Source organism: Tinamus guttatus, unplaced genomic scaffold, assembly GCF_059628265.1.
Source record: "Tinamus guttatus ecotype Peru unplaced genomic scaffold, ASM5962826v1 Tinamus_guttatus_pri_ptg000242l, whole genome shotgun sequence".
Lineage (NCBI taxonomy): Eukaryota > Metazoa > Chordata > Aves > Tinamiformes > Tinamidae > Tinamus > Tinamus guttatus.
The window spans coordinates 1,700,111-1,722,364 of record NW_028288776.1 but is presented as its reverse complement, the minus strand read 5'-3'; the positions used below and the strand labels follow the sequence as shown (position 1 = coordinate 1,722,364).

At 36.7% G+C, this 22,254-nt stretch overlaps 1 protein-coding gene across 1 annotated transcript; it reads left to right on the top strand.

The window, feature by feature from the left end:
• Positions 1-4,466: 4,466 nt before the first annotated feature.
• Positions 4,467-19,223, top strand: LOC104578683 (calcium-activated chloride channel regulator 1). Its single transcript, XM_088526011.1, has 14 exons — positions 4,467-4,708; positions 6,210-6,350; positions 6,579-6,729; positions 7,378-7,495; positions 8,203-8,374; positions 9,931-10,158; positions 11,555-11,779; positions 12,293-12,470; positions 13,717-13,823; positions 15,080-15,304; positions 15,470-15,737; positions 15,964-16,128; positions 17,014-17,238; positions 18,669-19,223. Exons 1-14 carry the CDS (start codon positions 4,550-4,552, stop codon positions 19,085-19,087), a joined length of 2,781 nt encoding a protein of 926 aa, XP_088382137.1. The 5' UTR covers positions 4,467-4,549; the 3' UTR covers positions 19,088-19,223.
• Positions 19,224-22,254: the final 3,031 nt, after the last annotated feature.

The window sequence follows — 22,254 nt, the reverse complement described above, 5'->3', positions numbered from 1 at the left end:
TATATATACATACACATATACAAAAGAAAGATCTTAAAATGTGTAATGTGTGGGGTTTGATTTGTTTCCTCCATAATGTAAGATTGCAATTTCAGTTACTATCTTGCAGTAAAACCCCGTGTAAAGGTAAGGCATTGTAATATTCTATAATGGGAATCCAGGATCTAGGCCATGTTACCACTTCATTACCTTAGAGAAAAATAAAAAATGTTAAAAAAAGAAAACCCTGGAAGCTCCTAGAACATCTACTCTATGTTTTCTCTATGTTTTCATTTTACTTGTTCCTTCAATACGACTTGGCTATTGAGTTATGTATAACAATGGTGAACAGACTCTGTATCACTAAATAATCCAGATGCATAAAGAATATTCTGGAGCAGGTACAGTCTTTGGCAGTTTGCATCATGGTGCCAAAATCTAATATTTATTTGCCATAATCTCCTTAGGGTATCTCTACTAGGTGTTAGCAGCTGCTGCTACTCTACCTCAACAACATCTCGGTATTTAGAAACAGCACTTGGAAGTAAATGTGCTCTGCTGAGATACATAGTCTGATGGAAAAGACAGATTTCCTTTTGGTGCTGCAAGCTGCTTGGTGCTAATATAGACGGGAAAGAACAAAAGCATTCAAGACAGTTCTGGGACAAAAGGGAGTCTTGTGACATCTTCATAACTGAAGAATTGTGGGCAAAAAGGTGGAAAACAAAAAGAGAAATCTGCAGAAGGAAGACAGAAGCTGTAAAAGGAATAAGCATGAAGCCACCAAAGTTAGTTAGCACTCCTGAATGTTCCTGTTCTTTATGGCGTTGTGAATTAGGGAAGTCCTGTATTTCCACTTTATCTGAGTCTTAATCCAAAGGGTTTAAAAAAGTCCTCTACTAATATAAGAGATGAAAGAAGTAAAATTCTGTGTAATTCATTGAATGTAGGGTTGGAAATAGGCAAAATAGGTGGAAAAAGAGATAGAAAAGAGGAAGTGGTCAGAGAGAGTGGTCAGTGTTCTCCTGGCCAGGGGTGGGATACGGTCCCCTGCTTGCAGCTGCACAGCTTCCACCTTCCTTCTGCTGCCTATAAGTGATGTCAGTAAATCAGGCTTCTGATTCAGCTGAAAACTCCATGGAGTTTCCAGCAAAAGATAATGGAAACAGCGCAGTGTTTGATTCCCGCGCGAAACAGCACTCCCAGAAACAGGGTAAGTGTTGCAGGTTGCTTTGGAGGTTTTCTCTTCTGCCCTTTGAGATTCATCACAACTTTTTTTTCTTCTCCCTAATTGGACTAGGGAAGGAGGAGAGAGGAGAGGTATTGGAGTCAGCAGAAAAAAATAAAAGAACTTGATCCAAGGAAAAAGCACAAGTGACTTTAACAGAACAATATAAAGCTTATTATGGTCAAAGTCAAACAAGCAAAGAACGAGCAGAAATTTTATTATGGTCAAAGTCAATCAAGCAAAGAAAACAGGGAAAAAATGTCAAGCAAACAAGCAGGAAATCAAGGCATAAAGAAATGAGAATAACAAAATAAGAATGCTAACAACTTTTTCCTTTGTATTTCTCTAATAAATGGAAAATGGAATGTGTTCATGTGATTACAGAAACAAGGTTTTTAATATCCTGAGCCCATTCCTGCAACTAAATCTTGAAAACTGGATCTAGAGAAAATATTTTGTTCTCTTAATGGTGATACTGGATGTTTAATAAGGAACAATTGTATCTAAAAAAATAAAGAGTAAATTACAAGTTAAGTAAACACTGTCAAACTGTAGCTGAAACTTTTAAGGAGGCATATTTATTGTCCAAATGTAATAGAAACAATTTATCAGCTATAAATATAACCAGCTTCACTTACTAAATTGCAGTAAGATTGTTTTTTTAAATCAGACCAATGAAAGTGTTAACTGCCTACTCCATGAAGAATGAAAATTGAATTCTGAAACAAACGTTTTTTTCTTACAAAACATCAATTTTCCTCCTCTGCATGTCATAGCAGAGTAAAACTAAAAATGGCATGGCAGGTATAAGCTGTGAAGATGATCATAAAAGGCTATATGAGAGTATTCTTTCCAGCGCATTTGTCCTCTTAACAGGTCCATGGTTTCATATTTTGATCCTTCATCAGATATCTCGATTGTGAGTGGTCAAGATCACTCCAGATTCCCCTTAACTGCTGTTATATCACACACCTTCTTTGATCTTTTGGACCTGGCAGTATGGAGTGGAGTAAGAAAGTGGCAAAGTATTTGAAGAGTTCTGCCCTTTTATGGGCTGTTCCCTGAGGTCAATGATGAGTAGTGTTCTAAAGGAAAGAAAATACCAAAAAACAATAGCAAGACTGGACTTCCCCATAAAGACTTAGGGAAATGATCTTTCCACCTAAGTCTTTAAATATGTTTCAATAACCTAAGTTGGTTCTGCCAAATACCATGTAAAGGTCAAAAAAGAGGGTGTGACATACCTGAGTGTTTCCAGCTAGGTGTTTGACCTACCCTGCTTCCTCGGTCTGAAGTCTTGTGTTCTTAATTGGCTTGTACTTAAGAAAACAATGAGAACGCAACAGGAAGAGTTAAATGCAACAGGAAGAAGCTAGGAAGACGAAAGCTAGCAAGACATGGAAAGACTTGTTAGGTAGCAGCAAGAACAGGCAGTCTGAGTAGACAGAGGAGGAGGGAGCTGAGGATGAGCGCAAGGCAGGCAGGGCAGCATCCTCACCAACAGCGGGTGCACCTGGGTGGGAAAGAGCGACCCAGGGCAGTCACCCACTCCATCCAGCCACCAGCTGGCACAAGGCAGGCCAAGCAAGGAGGTCAGGTCAGCAAGACAGTGTCAAGGTTAACAAGATGCAAGCACAACATACTGCTGTGCTGCAAGGGAAGCAAGGGAGAAGACTGGAGCTGAAATGCAGCTCCCAAGAGATCATGGTTGGAAACCCCAGTGAGGCCTTTCTTTCCCACAGTATAGCTCTTTTATCAGAAGTTTGATCCAGAGATAATAGCTGCACCAAATCTCAGCTCGGTTTGAACACAGGCAGTTGAAACTGGGGAGGCTGTCAGAGGAGTATAGAGGAAAATTGTTTTGAGATGAGGAATCTGTTGGTGCACTTAGGACTTTGAGAAAAGGAAGTAATAATTAAGACAGAAAACTGGAGATGCAGGAAGTTAATAACAGACTAAAATGTAAGGGAAAAATACTGATGCAGAAACAAGTGCACAAGAAATAGCAACAAAAACTTACGGCAGAACAGGGAAAATATTAAATACACTAATATTGTTATTGATAAAATAAAAAGCAGGAGTACTTTGTTAATATTTCTGTCCAATATTTGAAAAAAAAAAAACAGTGGACTAATATAATTTCACCCCATGAAAATTTTGAGCTATTTTTAAGTCTACTAGGAAAAGAGAAACAGATACTCATCTGGGAGTATTTTTAAGTGCATATGTCTGAATAAATTTCACCTAGTAATTTTAAAAGAATTGAATGATACCTTCAGCCGCAGTTTGCTCTCTTGATTACTGATAACTCTTGCAGTATCACCCAGAAGAAAAATACTTTCATAAGGCAAAGGGAGTGACCTGGAAACCTGTCAGAAAGTCTGTTAAACATCTATTTCACACAAATCAGCGCCAATCACAAACACATTTACTCCTTTATTATTTAATTTTTATGCCACTAAAAATGCAACAAAAATATAGATACATCATGAAACATTTGTTAGGTGAGCACTCTGTGATATTCCAGTTTAAAATATAGCACTGCATTGCCTTAATCAAGCACATCCCTGGCAAATTAGGAACTACCTAACTGATAGACCAGAAAAAAACAGCTGGTAGGGAATCATCACACAGCAGACATTTTTCAAAGGACTGCAAACCAGTGATAGGCCTGATTCTATTAAACATTTTCTCAAGAACTCAAAATGAAATATAAAATCACTTCTGGACAAGTTTCTTAGAGCACAAAGTGAGACATGGGAGGGGGAGATAAGGCAGCCACACAGAGTAATCTGGATTACTCAATAAACTCTTCTCACTTGAGCAAAATGTGTTTTAATACAAGCATGACAATCACACACCTCAAATCAGAGAGGACTATAACATATCAAACAATGCATACAGAAATGCCTGGGACCCTTACTCACTCACTGAACAGCCTTTGCCTTGTCGGTTCTTTCGATTCTACATTACAGAGATGGGTTGTTTGAAGTCTTCTCTGAAAATTCCAGAGATCTACACTTGCAGGATTATTAGTTCTATTTACTCAGGAAATGGTTTAGATAAGATTAGATATGAACTGAGTAACAGAACATCGATCACATTGAGATGCATGAGTGTCACAAGGAAATATATACATATCTGAATATTAAGAGTCAAATATTTCCTCCTAAAATTAATGCATAATTACATAATCCAATGACATTTCAGCATATTTGCATAAAGGATCAAAGTCCTATGACTAAATCTTACCTTTTTTTTGGGTGCAAAGGCAGTTATATAAATAAGGCTGGTAAGTCATCACTCTTCTAATCAAAAATCAGGCAGGGAGCAGGACCAGCAATGGTGGCGTTTCGGAGCTTGTTTTTTTTGCTGGTTTTTCAGCTCCCACATGTGGTAAGAGGTTCTACGGTATGGCTAAATCAGGGTGGCTATGAGGATTTGGTTATTGCAATTAATCCCGGGGTGCCAGAAGATGCCAACATCATTGAAAACACACAGGTAAGAACATTTGTATTTACATACTTTGTTTCTTAGCATTTTAGAATGACTTGACTCTTTCTACTTGTAATATAGCAAGAATCAGGTCCAGCTCCCATTCATATCAATGGGAGCTTTTCCTGTTGTTTTGAATTAATTATTCATTATTCCCACAGTTCCTAAACCAGTCATTTCTAATTTGCCTTTCAATCTACAGTTCTTTGTAAGACCACAGCTTGCTGTGTGAGACAACACAGTAATATATTCTTTAGGGAAACAGGCTGAAAGTCCCATAAGGGACTTTCCCAATCTTTCCCTGGAAAAAATACCTACAAATGTTTTTTAAAAAAAACACTGATTATGCTACTATCCTACCACTTATTATTAGCTAGTATACCTCCTACTGTACAAAAAAATGGTTTAGGTTTAGTGATATTTCTGAGCTTAGCTTTTATTGTAGCCATTGTAGAGTCCAGAAAGGCATCCCACGTGAATGCCTCTACAATTCAGCTTCCTTAGAGTAGGATGCTAGCCAGAGCTCAAAGCAAGGAATATGCTTTTGCCTATGCAAAATCATTTTGGAGAAAATCTGCTGAAAAAGATTGGACAGCTACCCCAACTTCTGCACTATGCCTATGCCTTGATGTATAATACCATATAATCAAACAACCCCGAGGTAGAGTCATCTCAGTCCCATATCAGTGCTAAGACCAAGTATAAAGGATGCCATCCTTAGGTCAGTCAAGTAGAGACTCAATACTGTTCAACAGTTATTACTGTTATTAACTGTAACAACATTTCAGATTTCTCTCACCTAACAAGAGGATCACAGGAGGCTAAACTGCATACTATAATTTACTTTTTACCATTTCTCTCTGATTATCACCTTTTTAAAATAATAAGCATAATTTAAATCACTCAATTTCAACTACAGGGCAAGCCACTAAGCATTCTTGCTTAGGGCAGAACCACAGGAGCAGCAGAACTTGCTGTTCCTGCGAGACAGCCACTATACTAGGAGTTCACACAGTAGCTGCCCTTATGAGAACCTGCTCTTACAGCACTCCTGTAATGCTGAGGCAGTGGTGGGATGGGAAATACTGTGTCTCACTAATTCTCAGCCTGTCATGGATTTAGCAGGCACCATCACTCCCAGTTCTGGCAAATTTAATTTCTTCAAGAGATATCCTTTAGCTTTTTACTGCACATGAAACATGAATGTTTGATTACAAGGCCTTTGTCACAGCTAGAGTGTGAATTTTATCACAGGCTCTGGTTAAGGAGAGGATTATAGAGCAAGTGTAGGTTTCCAATTTGGCTTCTTCATTTGAATTCAATTAGAATTACAATTTGACTTCTTCATTTATTCTTTTTGTACTGAAGATGGTAGAATTTCTTTTGCTTTATGTTATGTGTATAGTGTTTTCTTGTTCTACTATTCTTTCTTGCCAAGTCTAAGTTATTCTTGATTTTGCTTTTGATTTTAAAATTAATATTAGTATTATTTTCTTTCATTCCCTAGGCCATGGTTAAAGATGCTTCCAATTACTTATTTGAAGCTACGAAACACCGATTTTACTTCAAGTCTGTAAAAATCATAATTCCTAAAACATGGAAAAAAAACACCACCTATGCAAGGGTAAAAACAGAATCATATAACAAGGTATGACCTACAGAACTCTTTATGATTAAAATTGTAAGGAACAGCTGTTTTTGATATTATAAATACAAAATGTAGGACAAATCCTGGAAGTTCTCACTCAAGAGAGTGGATAACAGCACTGATAGAGTAAAAACTTGTAGAACTTAAGTTATTCAGAAAGAACCACTAACCTTCTCCATTCCCAAACTGCATTTCTTAATGTTACTTATGCCTTTGGTCTTGTTGTAGGCAGATGTCATCATAGCAGATCCTTACTTGAAATATGGAGATGATCCATATACCTTACAGTACGGAGCATGTAAGGAGCAAGGAAGATACATCCATTTCACACCTAACTTCCTATTGGAAAGCAGTCTGCTTAATGTTTATGGAGATAGAGGTAATGGTGCCATTTAGTTCCATTGCCTCTTCTAGTGTTAATATGCAATGACCGTGATTTTTCAAGGTGATTAATCAATTTGAGTACCTTGGTTTGCTTGTCAGATTTTTCAGAAGTAGTAAATTCCAGTAAAGTGTCTGAAACTAAATATTCAAACACTGGATCCAAAAATTGTTATCTGTTTGAGAACTCTAAATGGTTATTTTTCTGTATTATAATTGCTGATATTAGCAAGAGCCTTCCTTTTAAGCTCACTTACCTGATAAAATATCCACTGCTTATATATCTGGCTTTACATTGCATTAGGGACAAAAGAAAATTAGAGGTTTGCTGTTCTATAGGACAGAAAACTCAAAAAAAAGAAAGTTCCTTACATGAATTTTGGCAGCTTAAAAAGTTTCTTTAGAACAGTTCTGAATTTCTGAATTCCTGATCTCAATTCCTGAAGTCACATATAAATCAAAACTCTAGTCATGGTTACTAAATTGAAGCCTTTCTGTTGTACCTCAACTTTTCTTTTGCTTAAGTGTGTCACAATTTTCTTGTATTATATGAGAGGAATTATTTTGTTAAAATGCCTTACGAAAATGCTGATTTGGTTTTAAACGGTTGTGTTTAGAATGTGTGTATGTTACTGCTTTCCAACAGGCAGAGTTTTTGTGCACGAATGGGCTCATCTTCGGTGGGGAGTATTTGATGAATATAACAGCGATGCACCCTTCTATGTGTCTACAAATTCTGGACATGCAAGTGTTGAAGCAACAAGGTATTACTTTTCAAATTTCTGCTTTTACATTACATAGTTTTAGACATTTCAATAACAATTTCAGTATTCACCTTGTCTGTGTGGAGTTTGTACTTTGAGCTCTCCACGAGCTGTTCATACGATTAAACGATGTTTATTCAGCAGCATCTATTGCCTGCTTGCAGCCCAGAGTCCAAGCTGGCTGAAGTGCAGAGTTGTTTTGTAACAGGTTCCATAGATAAAACTACAAAGACTATTGCTAGGTGTGCAATAGCAGACTTCAGTTACCACCTGTTACATCTTATTTAACAGCATTTTGTCTAATAGCAGCTATTGACAACACTGCAATCTCCTACTAAAAGCACTGGGATTTTAAGTGGTTTCTACATAGAGACCTTGCCCGTTCTTTGCAGGTTGCCCATTCCAATAGTGTTTTGCTTTGCAACTCCTAGCAAAATATCTTTCCTGCATGGCCCATGAACACCACAGGACAGTTATCAATTGCATCAATAAAAGACAATGGTTTTTCAACTACTTCTAGACTAGAGTGCAGACTCAGTAAAAGACTGCCTACAGATGTACTTGTGCAGTGCCTCATACACAGTTGTGCCAAGAGCAGTTCGTTGCTTTGGGCAGCCAAAATTCAAACAAACAACAAAACACATTAAAAAAAAATGTAGAATACATGGGGGCTCCCAGGCAATCCTGTTTATCTTCTCTTCCTCTAGGTGTTCAACTCATGTCACTGGTGTACCTGTTTTCCAAGAGTGCGATGGAAACAACTGTAATACAAGGGCATGCAACTATGATGGCCAGCTCTATGAAGCTGGATGCACATTTGTACCAGATAAACAACAAAATATCGCAGCTTCTATTATGTACATGCAAAGTTTGTCTTCTGTAAGTACTGCAACACCTTTCCAAATTATTTAATAATATTTGAGGTCTTGTTGAGACATTTATTTGACTATTTCTATTTCAAAGTAATGCACAAGTCCAGCTTCCCTCAATAACCTCAAACAACAGGTGACGATTATTGTTCATAATTGTCAGCCAGCCTCTGTCTGCTTTAGCACTTCTTTTTCCCCTGCTGGGTGCCTGATTTTCTGGACGTTTTTTTCTGTTTGTTACTGCCCCCATCATTGACATTTCAACCCCCTGCAGCAAAATCTCTGCTACTTTAGCTCAGTTTCTGATTGTTACTACAAGTAAACCACAGCTTGTGTCAACAATTTTCCTTCTAAATGAGCTTACTCACCTCCTGTATTTGAAACAGCTATCATCTCTTAACTTTGATGACTTCTTGGTACAACTGTCACTCAGTGAAGATCTTTAATGTAGCCTTGATCTCTGTCTGCCTAAGAAGAACTGTAAAACGAATTAATGTTGATTGTACTTAATTGCCACCTGCACAAATGCCATTAGCTTGAAGACTAGAAATAAAAGCTTACTAGGAGATTTCCTGGAACCAAAAAACTTCACCTAAGTTGCTAGAACCCCTCTCACTGCTTCCTCAGGAGGAGTGGCTGCACGCTCTAGAGAGAGCAGTCTCCCTAGGGCACCCTCTTCTACATACTGTGCTTCTTTGTGGGGAAAAAAAAACACTGGCACAAACATGCTCCTTCTGGAGGTGGTCCGGATGCTTACTTTAAGTCTTTGTCTGTAATTAGTCATAGCATCTGTACCTAGGTTTTGTAGAAATCTGCTCTTCTGATGAATTCATACTTCCTGTTACATTGCACACTATCGCAGGTGCCTGTCGAATCTCCTTCCAAGAGATACTATCAGATTATAATCTGTTCAAAAGAGAAGATAAGAGCTAGTGGAATTGATCCGAGTGCTGTTTTGTGTCAGCAAGGGTGGTGTGAACTAAGATCTCAGCATGTTTTTTAACACTTTGTTTAGAAAATCAGATCAACAGGCATAAAACCAAACTGCTCTAGCCAGATGCCTTACATATGAGATACAGGTGATTTTAGACCATTCTCTCTGTAAGGATGGAGGTTAGAATGATGGACAGTCTTCTAAACTTCAGCTATTTATTTCCATTTCTTCAGGCAAGCTCTTTCTAAGATCCTTAGTGGTAATGGCTTCCCTTCATCAGTACTCTGTTGACATCCCTGGCATCTAAGGGCAGGGGAGGTTGTTTCTTGACTCTGCACCCTCTAGTTCTACCCAAGAAGACTTACAGGAATAGGTTCAAGACTATCAGCTTAACCCAAGAAGTTGGTTAAATAAGCAGGCTGCTAACTTGTGCTGACCCTCATGCTGGGAGCACGTTTCTCTGCTTGATTCTTCTAAGATCCTGCCTGGAGAGGCACCATGACATACATGATCTTCTCTCATCAAAGAAGAACTAACTGTATTTGTACATTTCTCACCATAAACCTCTTATTTTCTGAAATACTTTGCTTTCGAAGTTCATAATTATTATTATCTTTAATCTGACTTTTTAGGTGGTTGAATTCTGTGACAAAAACACTCATAATGTAGAGGCTCCAAATCTGCAAAATAAGATCTGCAACTTCAAAAGCACATGGGAAGTAATTATGGAATCTGATGACTTCAAAAATTCCTCCATCCTAAACAGTGTTACACCCCCTGTTGAACCCACATTCAGTCTACTGCAGACACAAGACAGAGCAGTCTGCCTTGTATTGGACGTTTCTGGGAGCATGGGAGGGGTAAGAATACACATTTAAAACACATTTCTGACAAAAAAGTAGGTATAAAATAATTTTAATACTTTCAGTCATTTTCCAGTAATTAACTTTCTTATTTAGAAAAAAAAAAAAGGAGACTGATTTTGCCCCATTAATCTTATTTCTAAAAGAAATTTCTTCAAAATACTAAGAATGATCAAACTTGGTGTCATTTTTTCTTATAAAATCTCAAATTTAAATATTTTTTCCTTTCTTTCAGACCTAGAATGTCAGTGCTATTTTATTTCTCCCAAACAGAAAGTATATTATAAATTTATTTTGTATTCTTATTAAATGAGCCTAGTATGTTTTAAAGACATACAGCATTTCCTTATCCAATCTTCCTTCTTCCAAGACTCAGTCATGAGCCAATGACAGTTTATATTTACTCAAAAATATTACAAGTTTGAACTGTCATGTCCCATAAGAATTCAAGATTAAAAAAATACACTTTTTTCCACTGGTTTAACAGTGGGAAAGTCACACTGAGTTTTTGCATGGAGAACATTACCTTGGAAGATATAAATGCCAAGGATAGCAATTATACTGCTCTCAATGAAATAATTTACAAGGCCTGAGCATGTTGAGAAATATTGTTAAATATCTGACAGTTATGCCTCAAACCAAAAAGTACAGAAAGAAGAACAAAGCAGCAAATGTTCTAGTTCTCTAGGTACAGAGAACTAAGTGTGGGATTCCCCCGTACAGTTCCAACAACAGACCTCTTTCCAGATGTGTCATTCCACTGCAATGTTCTTCCTGGGGCTGATCTTCAGTAAAGATCTGCAGTTGGAATAAATTATATAATGATTTTTATAGTATGGATGAATGTCTGCCAATTATTACACATTTTATGAAATCAAGTGGTAATTTAATGCAATGCTAACTCAGAAAGTGAAGATAATTATGAATCCCGCAATAATAGCTAGAGAAATTTCAGAGAGAAATACTTTCAAGTTTAACATTATTTCAGTAATTGCTTCAAATGTTTATATTCAAAATATTAATTATTTTGCTAATATTGAATTTCAAAAATACTTACTGTCTAGGCTAACTTACTCCATGAGTATTAGAGATTCTATATGTTTTGACTGTTATCAAAACAGAAAAGTAACAAATAATTGATTAGAAATGAGGTCATGACCTCAGATGAAATTTGGTTCATGATATCTTTCCATGAAATATGTAATTTGCAAATACCCTTTCATGATATAGAGCATGCTTCATTGCTGTTTTGTACTGAGCACACATATGAGTTGTCCAATGAACCTTATAGCAGATAGGTATTAATTTTTCATTACAAACTGAACAACATCAATAGTTGCTGCATTTTCAGAAGAGTCTACATTCTAATCATGTTATTTCTTTCCACATACAGAGTAATCGCATTAACAACCTCTATCAGGCTGCAGAGGTATTTCTGCTCCAAATTATTGAAACTGGTTCCTGGGTTGGAATTGTCACATTTCAAAGTTCGGCAGATGAAAAAGCGTCTATGACACAAATAACCAGTAATGCAACACGCAGCAGTCTTGTTCAATATTTGCCTAAAACTGCTAGTGGTGGAACAAATATCTGCGCAGGTGTACGGAAAGGATTTGAGGTAAAGTACCATGTGGAAATATCGTTTAGAATATAGGGCAACTGATGAAAAATCAAGGATCATATTGCTAGGTCACAGACCATGGTTTTCCCACACAATCGTGTATGCTCCTCACAGTGAACATATAGAGTAGGTAAGTATTGAAATGATAAACTGTGTATGTGTATTGTTAATCCCCAGGTTCGCAAGTCATCAAACACCTGAAATTATGAAAGCACATAAAATTCCTGAGGCTGGAAAAATAGTAACAGACACTATTTTTCTCTTGTGCATTTTATTTTCTGGGGTTTGCAGTCTTTGAAAAAACAAAGCAGATATCATCTAATTTAGTTGCAAGTCTGTGTATCAATAGCAATGCATAGGAGAAGAGACAGAGAAGGAGAGAAGAATAAATTTGTCTTACATTTGAAGTTAGCACAGTTGTCCCAAATACATATATTGACTATAATCTGGGATAAGCTAGGATTTAAAATTATTCTGCTGCTAATACACTGAATTCTCTTCTTAATTCAGGTGATTAAAAACCAATTCCAAACTACATATGGTACTGAAATCGTACTGCTGACTGATGGAGAAGACTCGTCTATGTCAACATGCCTTGAAACGGTGAAACAAAGCGGGGCAATAATTCACACCATTGCATTGGGGCCTTCTGCAGCTAAAGAATTAGAAGAATTTTCAAAGCTAACAGGTAACTATTCTAAATAAGCTTTCTCTGGCATGCATATCCAAGTTTGAAAATGTAAAATAAGAGCAATTAAGTGCTCTAGAAAATTAAATTTAATTTTAATAAATATAATTTTTATAAATTTGATTTTAAAGAAGCTCCATTTGCACGATATGCTTTTTAATGCAAGGAAGCAGTGCTCTTAAGAACCATTGCCATGTTCTATGCTTGTTTGTTTTAATTGTTTGGATTTTAAAAATACAGTAACATGACAATACCTTATTACTAAAAGGATGTAATTATGACATTGCTATAGAACATACAAAAAGAAGTGTTCTGTAATGACAAGAATTTTATTTGTGGCATTGCATGCAGTGACCAGAACTTTCTCTATTCTTTAATTTATAAGTATTATTTATTATGTAAATAATAATTTTCTCTAACTGCTGCAGCTGAAGTGTACTTCTAAAAAATATCAAACACTGTTACCATCCCCATCATTAGCAATCTTAGCTATTACCTGCGCGGGTGCTACACCGTTACTTTTAGAATAGCTATTTAAAAACTATCCACCATGGTGTTGCTCCATGCTATGCTATCTCCAAAATCTGTGCGCGACTCAGAATGCAGTTTGATGCAGACAGATATGCTGAATAAATCTTATAAGAGAGGTGTGGATGTTGTGTATTTTCAAACATATGCACTTGCCTTAGCAATTGCAATAACCTGGAATACCTTTGTATACTTTTACATCTTTGGATCAACCTGACTATAGGAGAGCCCAGACCTCAGTTCTGTTCTGACTGCATTTTAAGATAGAATCGATTATTCAAGCTCCAATTGCAGAGCATTATCAACAGTGATTTGTGAGCCAGAAAGGACCCACACAGTCCTTCAGAATGAGTCGCCAACTAGCAAGTTTCCCTGCTTAGAAACAGAAATCAAATTGCCAAAGATCCTGCACAGCTCTGAGCGAATGCCCCTGCCCGTGTGTGTGACTCCACCCGAGACAGAGCCAGGCGGCTGACGAGACCTGTCTGCATGGGAGGGATGGCGGGGAGCAGCAGAACGCAGCAGCGAGGGGCTGTGAGGGCAGACACTGCATTTTAGGTATCATGAATTTACTGCAATGTATGTATTAAAGCATTAAAAAAGGTAAATTTAGCACTTATTAACAAATCGCTTTAGTAGACCATTCAATACCAGAAGTCACCAAAAAAAAGTTAGAGTAAAAATCAGCATTTCTAATTATTTTACTCTTGTCTTTCAGGAGGTTTAACACTTTATGCTATAGATGGAGTCGTTCCCAGTAAATTAATAGAATCATTCGGTCAAATTACATCAGGAAGTGGAGATATAGCTGAACAATCTATCCAGGTCTGAATATCAACACCTATTTCCCTCCTGTGCTCTTAGCTGATTAGTAACTGAATGTGAACAACAATACTAATTGTCAGTGGCTGGCTTCAAGGTGCAAAGTAAACTGAAGTTTGGAAATAGTGGTCTTCTACCTTAAGTGAAATAAATTGGAGAGAATTTGACATAAGAAAGCAAGCACAGCTCTTCCAGGATGCTTAGTTCACTCATATGAACCATTATCTTTTAGAACACTTTAATAGTCTTAACTCAAGGAACAAAGAAGCAACCAAAACATAGTTCCTCTCTTAAACCATAAGTAACATGTATAAACTTTTAGACTTTTCACATAAACTGTTACTTAGAATTTCGCAACTCTCGTTCCTTATTTTGGTAATATTTTAGCATAGAATTAGTTCTGTGTTTTATCCAAAATGAATTATTGGCAAAAACAGGTAGATTATAAGCAGCACCCATGCAGAACTAACAGGTTTGGTTTTCGGGGTTTTTTTTCATTCGTTTTAATTTTTATATTGCCTTTCATTGACTCTTCTGCCTCATTTACATAAAATGGATTTTTTTTTTTTTTAGTTCATGAAGGGCTACTTTGTAATTGCAGATTTAATTATTTATAAAATAGGAATGAGGAAATTATGTGAGAATTGTTACCTATTTAATAAAGGAAATCCTGTTCTCTCTCCTATATCTTTTCCTTTGTTTTGTTGTTGCTTCTCTCTTTAAGCTCTATAGTGGTATGGGGAGAGTTTTTTTTTCTCATTCTCTGAGGGACAAACTAAAGTGGAAATATCATGATGCTTTCTTGCAGTAGAAAGATCTAGATGCACTAATTAGGTAGATAAATAGATACAAAACTGAAGGACTTACACTTACCATAACTTATCATGTTTACCATATTTTTTACGCTTAAATCAGTGTTACTATGCAAGCTACCATCATAGAAAGTGAGTCTGTGATTTTACAGTTCTTTATCCAACAGTTGTGGCAAGTGGCTCTAATTTCCCCACAGGCAGAGACAGCAGCACTAGACACTAAAATGCATTCTGTCTGTACGAGCCTGAGTTATGAATAAAGCAGCACAGACATCTTCATGTTAGTTTCCTTAAGGCATAAACTCTTGTCAAATCCTGCCCAAGACTTGTGCAATTTAAGCCAATAATGTGCGCATGCAATACTGCCGAGCAGCTGATGAATCAGTCTGAAAAGATATTTTAAAAGCTTCCTTACTAACAAGAAAACAAATTTTATTTCTTCAACAGCTGGAAAGCAAAGATGTAACAGTCACAGGTAACCAATGGATAAATGATACTGTGACTATTGACAAAACTGTGGGAAACGACACTTTCTTCGTCATTGCATGGAGTAGCTCTCAACCACGTATTTTTCTAATGGACCCAAAAGGAAAACAGTATGGAACCTCGGACTTCACAATTGATAATTCAAACACCAGAGCAGCTAGACTTGGTATAAGTGGCACTGCAGAGGTAAAGATTGAACATTTTATTTCATTTTCTGAACATATCAACATTTCCTAAAGACAAACATACATTTTCCTTTAATTATTTTTTAGGATGGAAGGGGGCGGAAAGGTGTTGTTAGAACAGGAAGGCTTTTTACTAGATTTTTCTATTTTTGTATTTGATTAACAGGTGGGAGACTGGCATTATTATATTGAAAATGATTCTACACAAAGTCAAAGTATATCAGTAACAGTCACCTCTCGAGCAGCAGCATCTGATGTTCCTCCCGTGACTGTCACAGCCTACATGAATCAGCTGAACACAGCACCTAATCCAGTTGTTATTTACGCAGAGGTTAGTCAAGAGTTTTTGCCTGTTCTTGGTGCAACTGTGATAGCAACCATAGAGAAAGACGGCGCTGCAGCACAAAGCCTTCAACTTTTGGATAACGGTGCAGGTAAGCTTCCATATTCACAGGCAAAACCTTTGCATTTATGCGTTTGGAATCCAAGTCTGCATGCTCCCTTGAGACTTTGTGATAACTGAGTCACAACTAAGCCCCAAATCATGAAAAGAGTAACAAGGGAGATAGCGATCCCCTTTACAAGTGCTGTAGGACAGAAGTAAACTACAGGATTTTTTCTCAGTTTGCTGAACATTTTTCTCAATATTTCTCTATCAAGCTGCTGATACAATCAAGAATGATGGAATCTACTCCAGGTACTTCACTTCTTTCCAAAGTGGTGAAAGATACAGTCTGAAAGTGAATGCTCGTGGGAGAGAGACAACTGTGAGACTTGGCCGCAGACAAAACCGAGCCCTGTATATACCAGGCTACAGAGAAAATGGTAAAAAACATTTAAGAAAAGGAGATTGTGTGATTTGTGTTTGAATGTTGTTGTAAAGGTTTAATAAACAGGATCATTTACACTCAAGAAACTGTATTTAATATTAATAGTTGTTCCATCTAACATTCCTAAAAAAGAAAACAAACAAACAAACAAACAAAATGGAACGTGCTATCCTATGTAAGGGATCAGTGCAAAATGTTGTCTTTAATCTAAAAAATAATTTACCTTACAGACATGAGAAAGGTGAATATTGCTTAGTCTTTACATCAGGAGCTGATTAGAGACATTTTCAAATTATCACACTTACTGAGACTCTAACATGAAAGTCTTGGGTAAATAAGTTCAGTATGCAGAATTAGTATACAAACTAATGGTGGTAGAAACCTTAGATTCTGGGATTTCTTAAGTTTTGAGAGCTTTTTCTCTAATGGAGAATAAATGCTATCTATTGTATTTCACATTCTCACACATATATACCGTGAAATTTAGAAGAATTAATACAAAAATTGTCTCAATAAAAACTCCCGCAAAGGTATGGCCTACAGAATCGAAATTCTCCTAGTCTGTGATATGTAGGAAGACATGAACAGCACCGCCTTATTGCAGCCAATGCCAACTCCTGCAACGTGCTTTACTGATAGCAACATCACTTCCAATTTCCTGTACTTCAAAATTTTCTGCTTTTGGGGATTTTATATTTTATGTTGAGAATACTGAGATCACTTGTTTTTTTTCCTTCACCAACTTTTCCACTACGTTCGAGTAAGCTAAGTTAAAAAAAAAAAAAAAAAGGCTAATAAGAGATAATAAGAGATAATAAAAATGAAGGGAAAGTGTAAGAGAGAATTCTGTAATGGTAAAATTTGATTTTTTTCCAAACAGGTAAAATTCAGATGAATGCACCAAGACCTGAATTTTCTGATGAAGAAATCCAAGCCCAGCTGGGAAATTTCAACAGAATTGCAACAACTTCGTTTGTACCAACTATAAGCCCAGGAACTTCTTCTTTTCCACCTGGTAAAATTACAGATCTTCAAGCTTATACAGAAAACAACACGATTTTCTTGACTTGGACAGCTCCAGGGAGTGTTCTTGATAATGGACAAGGTAAGTCAGTCGTTTTAGTTATTCAGTTATTTTAGTGAGATGAGGTTGATACTTTACTACCTTTTATCTCAAAGGACATGACCTAAAGACAACCCACCGGAGATGAGAGCTACATCTTTCCCATCTAGAAAAATAACTGCCAAAAATGTACTCTGTTGCACAACACTTGTTTTAATTCTCTTTAATTCTTCACAAGAAAAAAAAAAAAAAAAAAAAAAAAGGGGGCAACACAAAGCAAAATCAACAAGGAAAACAAGGAACATTACAGAGCAAATAAATAAAATTATAAAAATTGTAATGCATTCACCAGAGACTCCAGCAACAAATATTACTCCCCATTTGTTTATATGAGCTAGGTAGAAAGGACAATACAAAGTTTTAGTCCATTTACACAGATACAGTAAGGATTTATACATAATACTCATTTTAAGTATGTTGTAAGGGAATAATGAAACCTAATTACGGCTGTAACGCACATGCTTTTCCCTTCATTAACCAGAGACTGCATCTTAAAATATAAAGTCTACAGTCGCCCAGATTACAGCTTCAGATCAAAATTTCATACTGATATAAAATTTTTCATAATTGGCTACTCAGGGAACAAATCTGCAATTAAAAAAAAAAGTTGCAGACGGCTGTATGTAATTATTTTGCAACTATACTTCTCTGTCAAAACAGATTGATAACTAAAATATCCAGTGATTAGAGTATAACTATTCTAATTACTTAGTGTAATTAATAGGTTAGGGTACCAGGTTCTGTACTAACATGTAGTACCGCTCATCCATCACTACTATCTAAACAGAGAAAGGAAACAGGAAAGATGAAAGCAAGTAGGATGCAAGCAAAGAACTTTGCAAAGCTGCCGTCTTGAAACAGAAGCAGCAGTACCCCCCCACAAATAGGAAGTCAAACATATTTAGAGCAATGTAACCAGAAGTTCTCTTGATTATGGACAAATGGGACAATCATTTAGTGTATACATTAGTACCTGATAGTTTCAGAACTTCATATTGAGATATAAAACACAGATCAGATGCAAGGCCCATACGAGCTATATAAATGCATATTTTAATTTGATCTTCCATTTCTACTTGGACAGCATAATTTCTCAGTCAGCTACATTTTGACAGCTCAGAGAAGGCTAGTAGTGTTGTAAAACAACATTTTTTAAGGCTAGTGAAGAGGAGGGGTTCCCAAGCAGGATCAGTACACTTTTGACTGTGTAAAAAGTAAGGTTCTAACAGCAATCCTGCTGAACCTTCCAGCCCCGTTGGGCTAAACATTGGTGATGGTTAATTGTACTTGGAAGCTCACAGTAGATAGGAAGAGAAACATCTGCATTTTTACAAAATCATCGTGAGAGTCACCATATGCAAGAATATTAAAATATGTATTAATGTTGCTGTATATATTCTTTTTTATTCTAGCCGATCACTACATTATAAAAATCAGTGAAAATCTTCTGGAGCTAAGAGATGACTTTGAAAATGCTGCTGCGGTGAATACCTCTAATCTCGTACCTAAGTCTGCTGGTACCACAGAAATATTTACAATTAAACCAGAAAATATAAAGATAGAAAATGGCACTATAATCTACATTGCTATGCGTGCTGCTGCTAGCACGACCATGACATCAGATGTGTCTAATATAGCACAAGCCACATGGTTCACTCCTCCAAAAGCATCTGTGCCTTCAGATGATGAAGACAATAAAAGTGGTTTTAAAATTACAGCCATAGTGGCAATAGTAGCTGTGTGTGTCATCATTGTTTGTATTATTGTAAGTTCAACTGTATGTGTTTTACAGAAAAAAAATAGAAGAAAGGATCCTGCGATCAGAATGTAAACTCATGTATTAAATAAAAGCTGAGGTTTAGTGTAATTTTTAGAAGTTCCAAAACAGGAAAAAATATGTTTCTATGTTTGAAGATTAAGTGACCTGATTTTGAACAGATCTGTATTTGTGTTTTTTGATATGCATGAAGATGACCGATATGATGAAGATTTTTAAAAGTGTATCTTTTAGGTACATTGATTAAATGTTAAACATGAAAGCAAGCATTCAGAAAGTGTAATGTGTACTATTATTGCTACGCAACCTAAAAACTTCAACTCTCCTTTTGCAAGATTTTTAAAATATAGTTTATATATTTTTTACAAAAGCTAAAAGAAAAAGTCTTTATTTTTATTCGCCACATAACAATCAAGCTAAGACAAGATGGAAAAAACAATCACAGAGATCTTCAAGCACTGCAATGTGATTTTCTATGCATCTTTCATGTGTTTATTTTCAAAAAAAGAAAAGAAAAAAAGAAAAAAGAAAAAAGAAAAAAAGAGAAAACTTAGGCATGTGGAGCTACATGTGTAGAACAGTATAAGATTTAATATCTGCAGAGAGTTACTCGTATGAGCACATGGGGGATTTTCCAAGGTGGAGCTACGGATGAGAAGCCAGGATGAGCTTAAAAACTGCTAAAGAAGAGAGTGAAGGGAGGAAGGAGGGGGATCTGTATAACTATCTTTCAGTTGCTACTGCATATATAGTGTGTATTAGGAACTGCATCATTCGACCAGAATAAGTAGACCACAGCACTGTTCCCGGAACTACTTCCTTGAGTTATATAAGAATACGGTAGACCTTACCTGTACAATGTCCGTGACCCAAGGCAAATGATGCATTACTCAGAGGGCAGCCAGCTCCCACCTGCCCTGTGAGCAGTGCTGCAATGGGCTGACACTGACACCTAGTGGGCTGCCCACAAAAACTGCTCCAAAAATCACTTTATATCAAATCTTGGGGGATATTCTGACCTTAATATAATGGCATAAGGGAAAAATCAAATATGATTAAACCAAGATTTAATAAATCTACAGCTGACTCCTATTACTATAGGCACATTTAGAGGATTCATTTGAAGTCTTTACTAAGCACTGTATATATTCTTAATAATAGATCTGAAGAACTCAGTTCAAATGATGCAGGATTTGTCTCCCTCCAGAAGATCTATGCAAAAGGCAGACATAATTTTCTCAATTGTGCTTCCTGACAGGAACAGGCAAAACTATTCTAATGATTTCACTGATTATATTTACATCAGCTGTATGCACATTTAAATGCTGTGTGGACTGGGATCCTGGGTATTGATGCAACTGTACCATGTCATTTCAGACTAGCTAGAAAAGCTGTTCCAATTAAAGTCAAAACTCTACAAATTTTGTTTGTATGTATGGTCTTCCCAACGCTCTTCTCAAAATGACATCTTGCAGATTCCTTCACAGAGCTTTTCCAGAAGTAGACCTCACATTCTTCTAAAAAAGATTAGTTTAAATATCCCTGTATCACAGATAGAGAAATCGCGGTACCATGGTATAACCAGTTTTCCCCACAATCATCAGCAGGTAACAGGTAGAGCTCCTAATACAACTCTGGTCATTGCACAGTAAAAGGGAAAAAAAAAAAAAAAAAAAAAAAAAAAAAAAAAAAACAGAACATTTTCTAATTTACATTTTCATAGGAGCCAGTTCTGGTCTGCAGAATTCTCCATATGATTTTCCTCTGAGTATGTCTTAAAAAAAAAAAAAAAAAAAGACAGAGAGATAGGACAGGATCAAACTGATATGCTATTTGTGTACCAAAATATCCTACTGTATCTCCAGGAAGTATGAAACTGTAGGACTGAAGGTTATCACAAAAACATCACACGAGTTACCCACTCTGGCTCTCTGGCTTAATATGAAATACATAAAGATGCATTAGGATAGATCTCCTTCCTGCAGGTAAGTGTGGTATGTATTTGCCTGAAGAGTTATTTTCTCCCATTCACTCACCCACTGACTGTTCAAATATTCATTAAAAGAAGTTTTGTGGGTTTTTTTTTTTTAATAAAAGCATTCCCCGCCCCACACATGCCAAGTAGCCAACTTGGTAAAGCTGGAAATGCTGCCTAGTTAAGGCATCTTCTAAGAGGTGGGAATGCCATGATTAGGCCTTCTAAGGAAGGAAACGATGAGAAGTAGGTCTTCCAAATCCTATGTGACTACTCTGACTGAAACGGGCTAAAAAGAAGGGACTCTTCTTTCATCTGGGCCATTCTACCCAATTAGGAAGGAGTTGAGTGTCAAGGTTATGGATACACCATAGAAAGCAGCACCTTTCTCTAGCAGGTGAGGCCTATAAGCCCATGGTAGCAACAGGGTGTAAGGCTCAAGGAGGAGTCTGCAGTGTTTTGGCCAAGGCTTGACCACATGGAACTTTACAGTAAATTCCAGCCCTTACACATCAGTCTCGCCAGCGGCATTCAACTCTCTCACCTGTAAGTACTGCTGCCCCAAGGTCACCACAGTTGATTTGACACCTCAGTCAATGGGCTCCGTCAGTTAGCAGTAGCCCAACTGGTAATAGTTAGCACCAGTGAAAGCTATGGAAAAAAAAAATGCATTTATTTGGCCTAATCTTGACTTTTTGATGTTGCTGTCTTTTCATATATCCTACACTGGTATCACAAGCTGCAGTACTTATTTTTTTTATATGACTACCTAATATTCTCCACAAGCCCATCACCTCCCCTAACACTTGAAACTCTCAAGACATTATTATGTCAGCAAAACTCTTTTTAGAAAAACAAACTAGCCATATAGCTTTAAAATACAAATATTTATACCCATGTGTATTATGTCCATGACATAATGAAAGCTGAAACAGGTAAAAACATAACTCAAATAGAGCTTTTAGGCCCTCTCCTTATCAGATACTTGCAAAATGAGAACTTGATACAGTTTCCTTTTCTTTTAAGCCTGGACTATGAGCAGTACATTAGCAAGACTATGTTGTCACATGTATTTCCTTTTTCTAGAATTCACTTCCTGTCCTAATGCCCTAGGATTTCCTCAGGCTTTATCGAGTTTAATCCAAGAGTTACTGTGTACTGGGGAGTTACTTAACTGAATCATCAGGATCATTTGCAAGACAGGAATATTCATTTAATGCCAATAATGCCACATTGTAATTCTGTG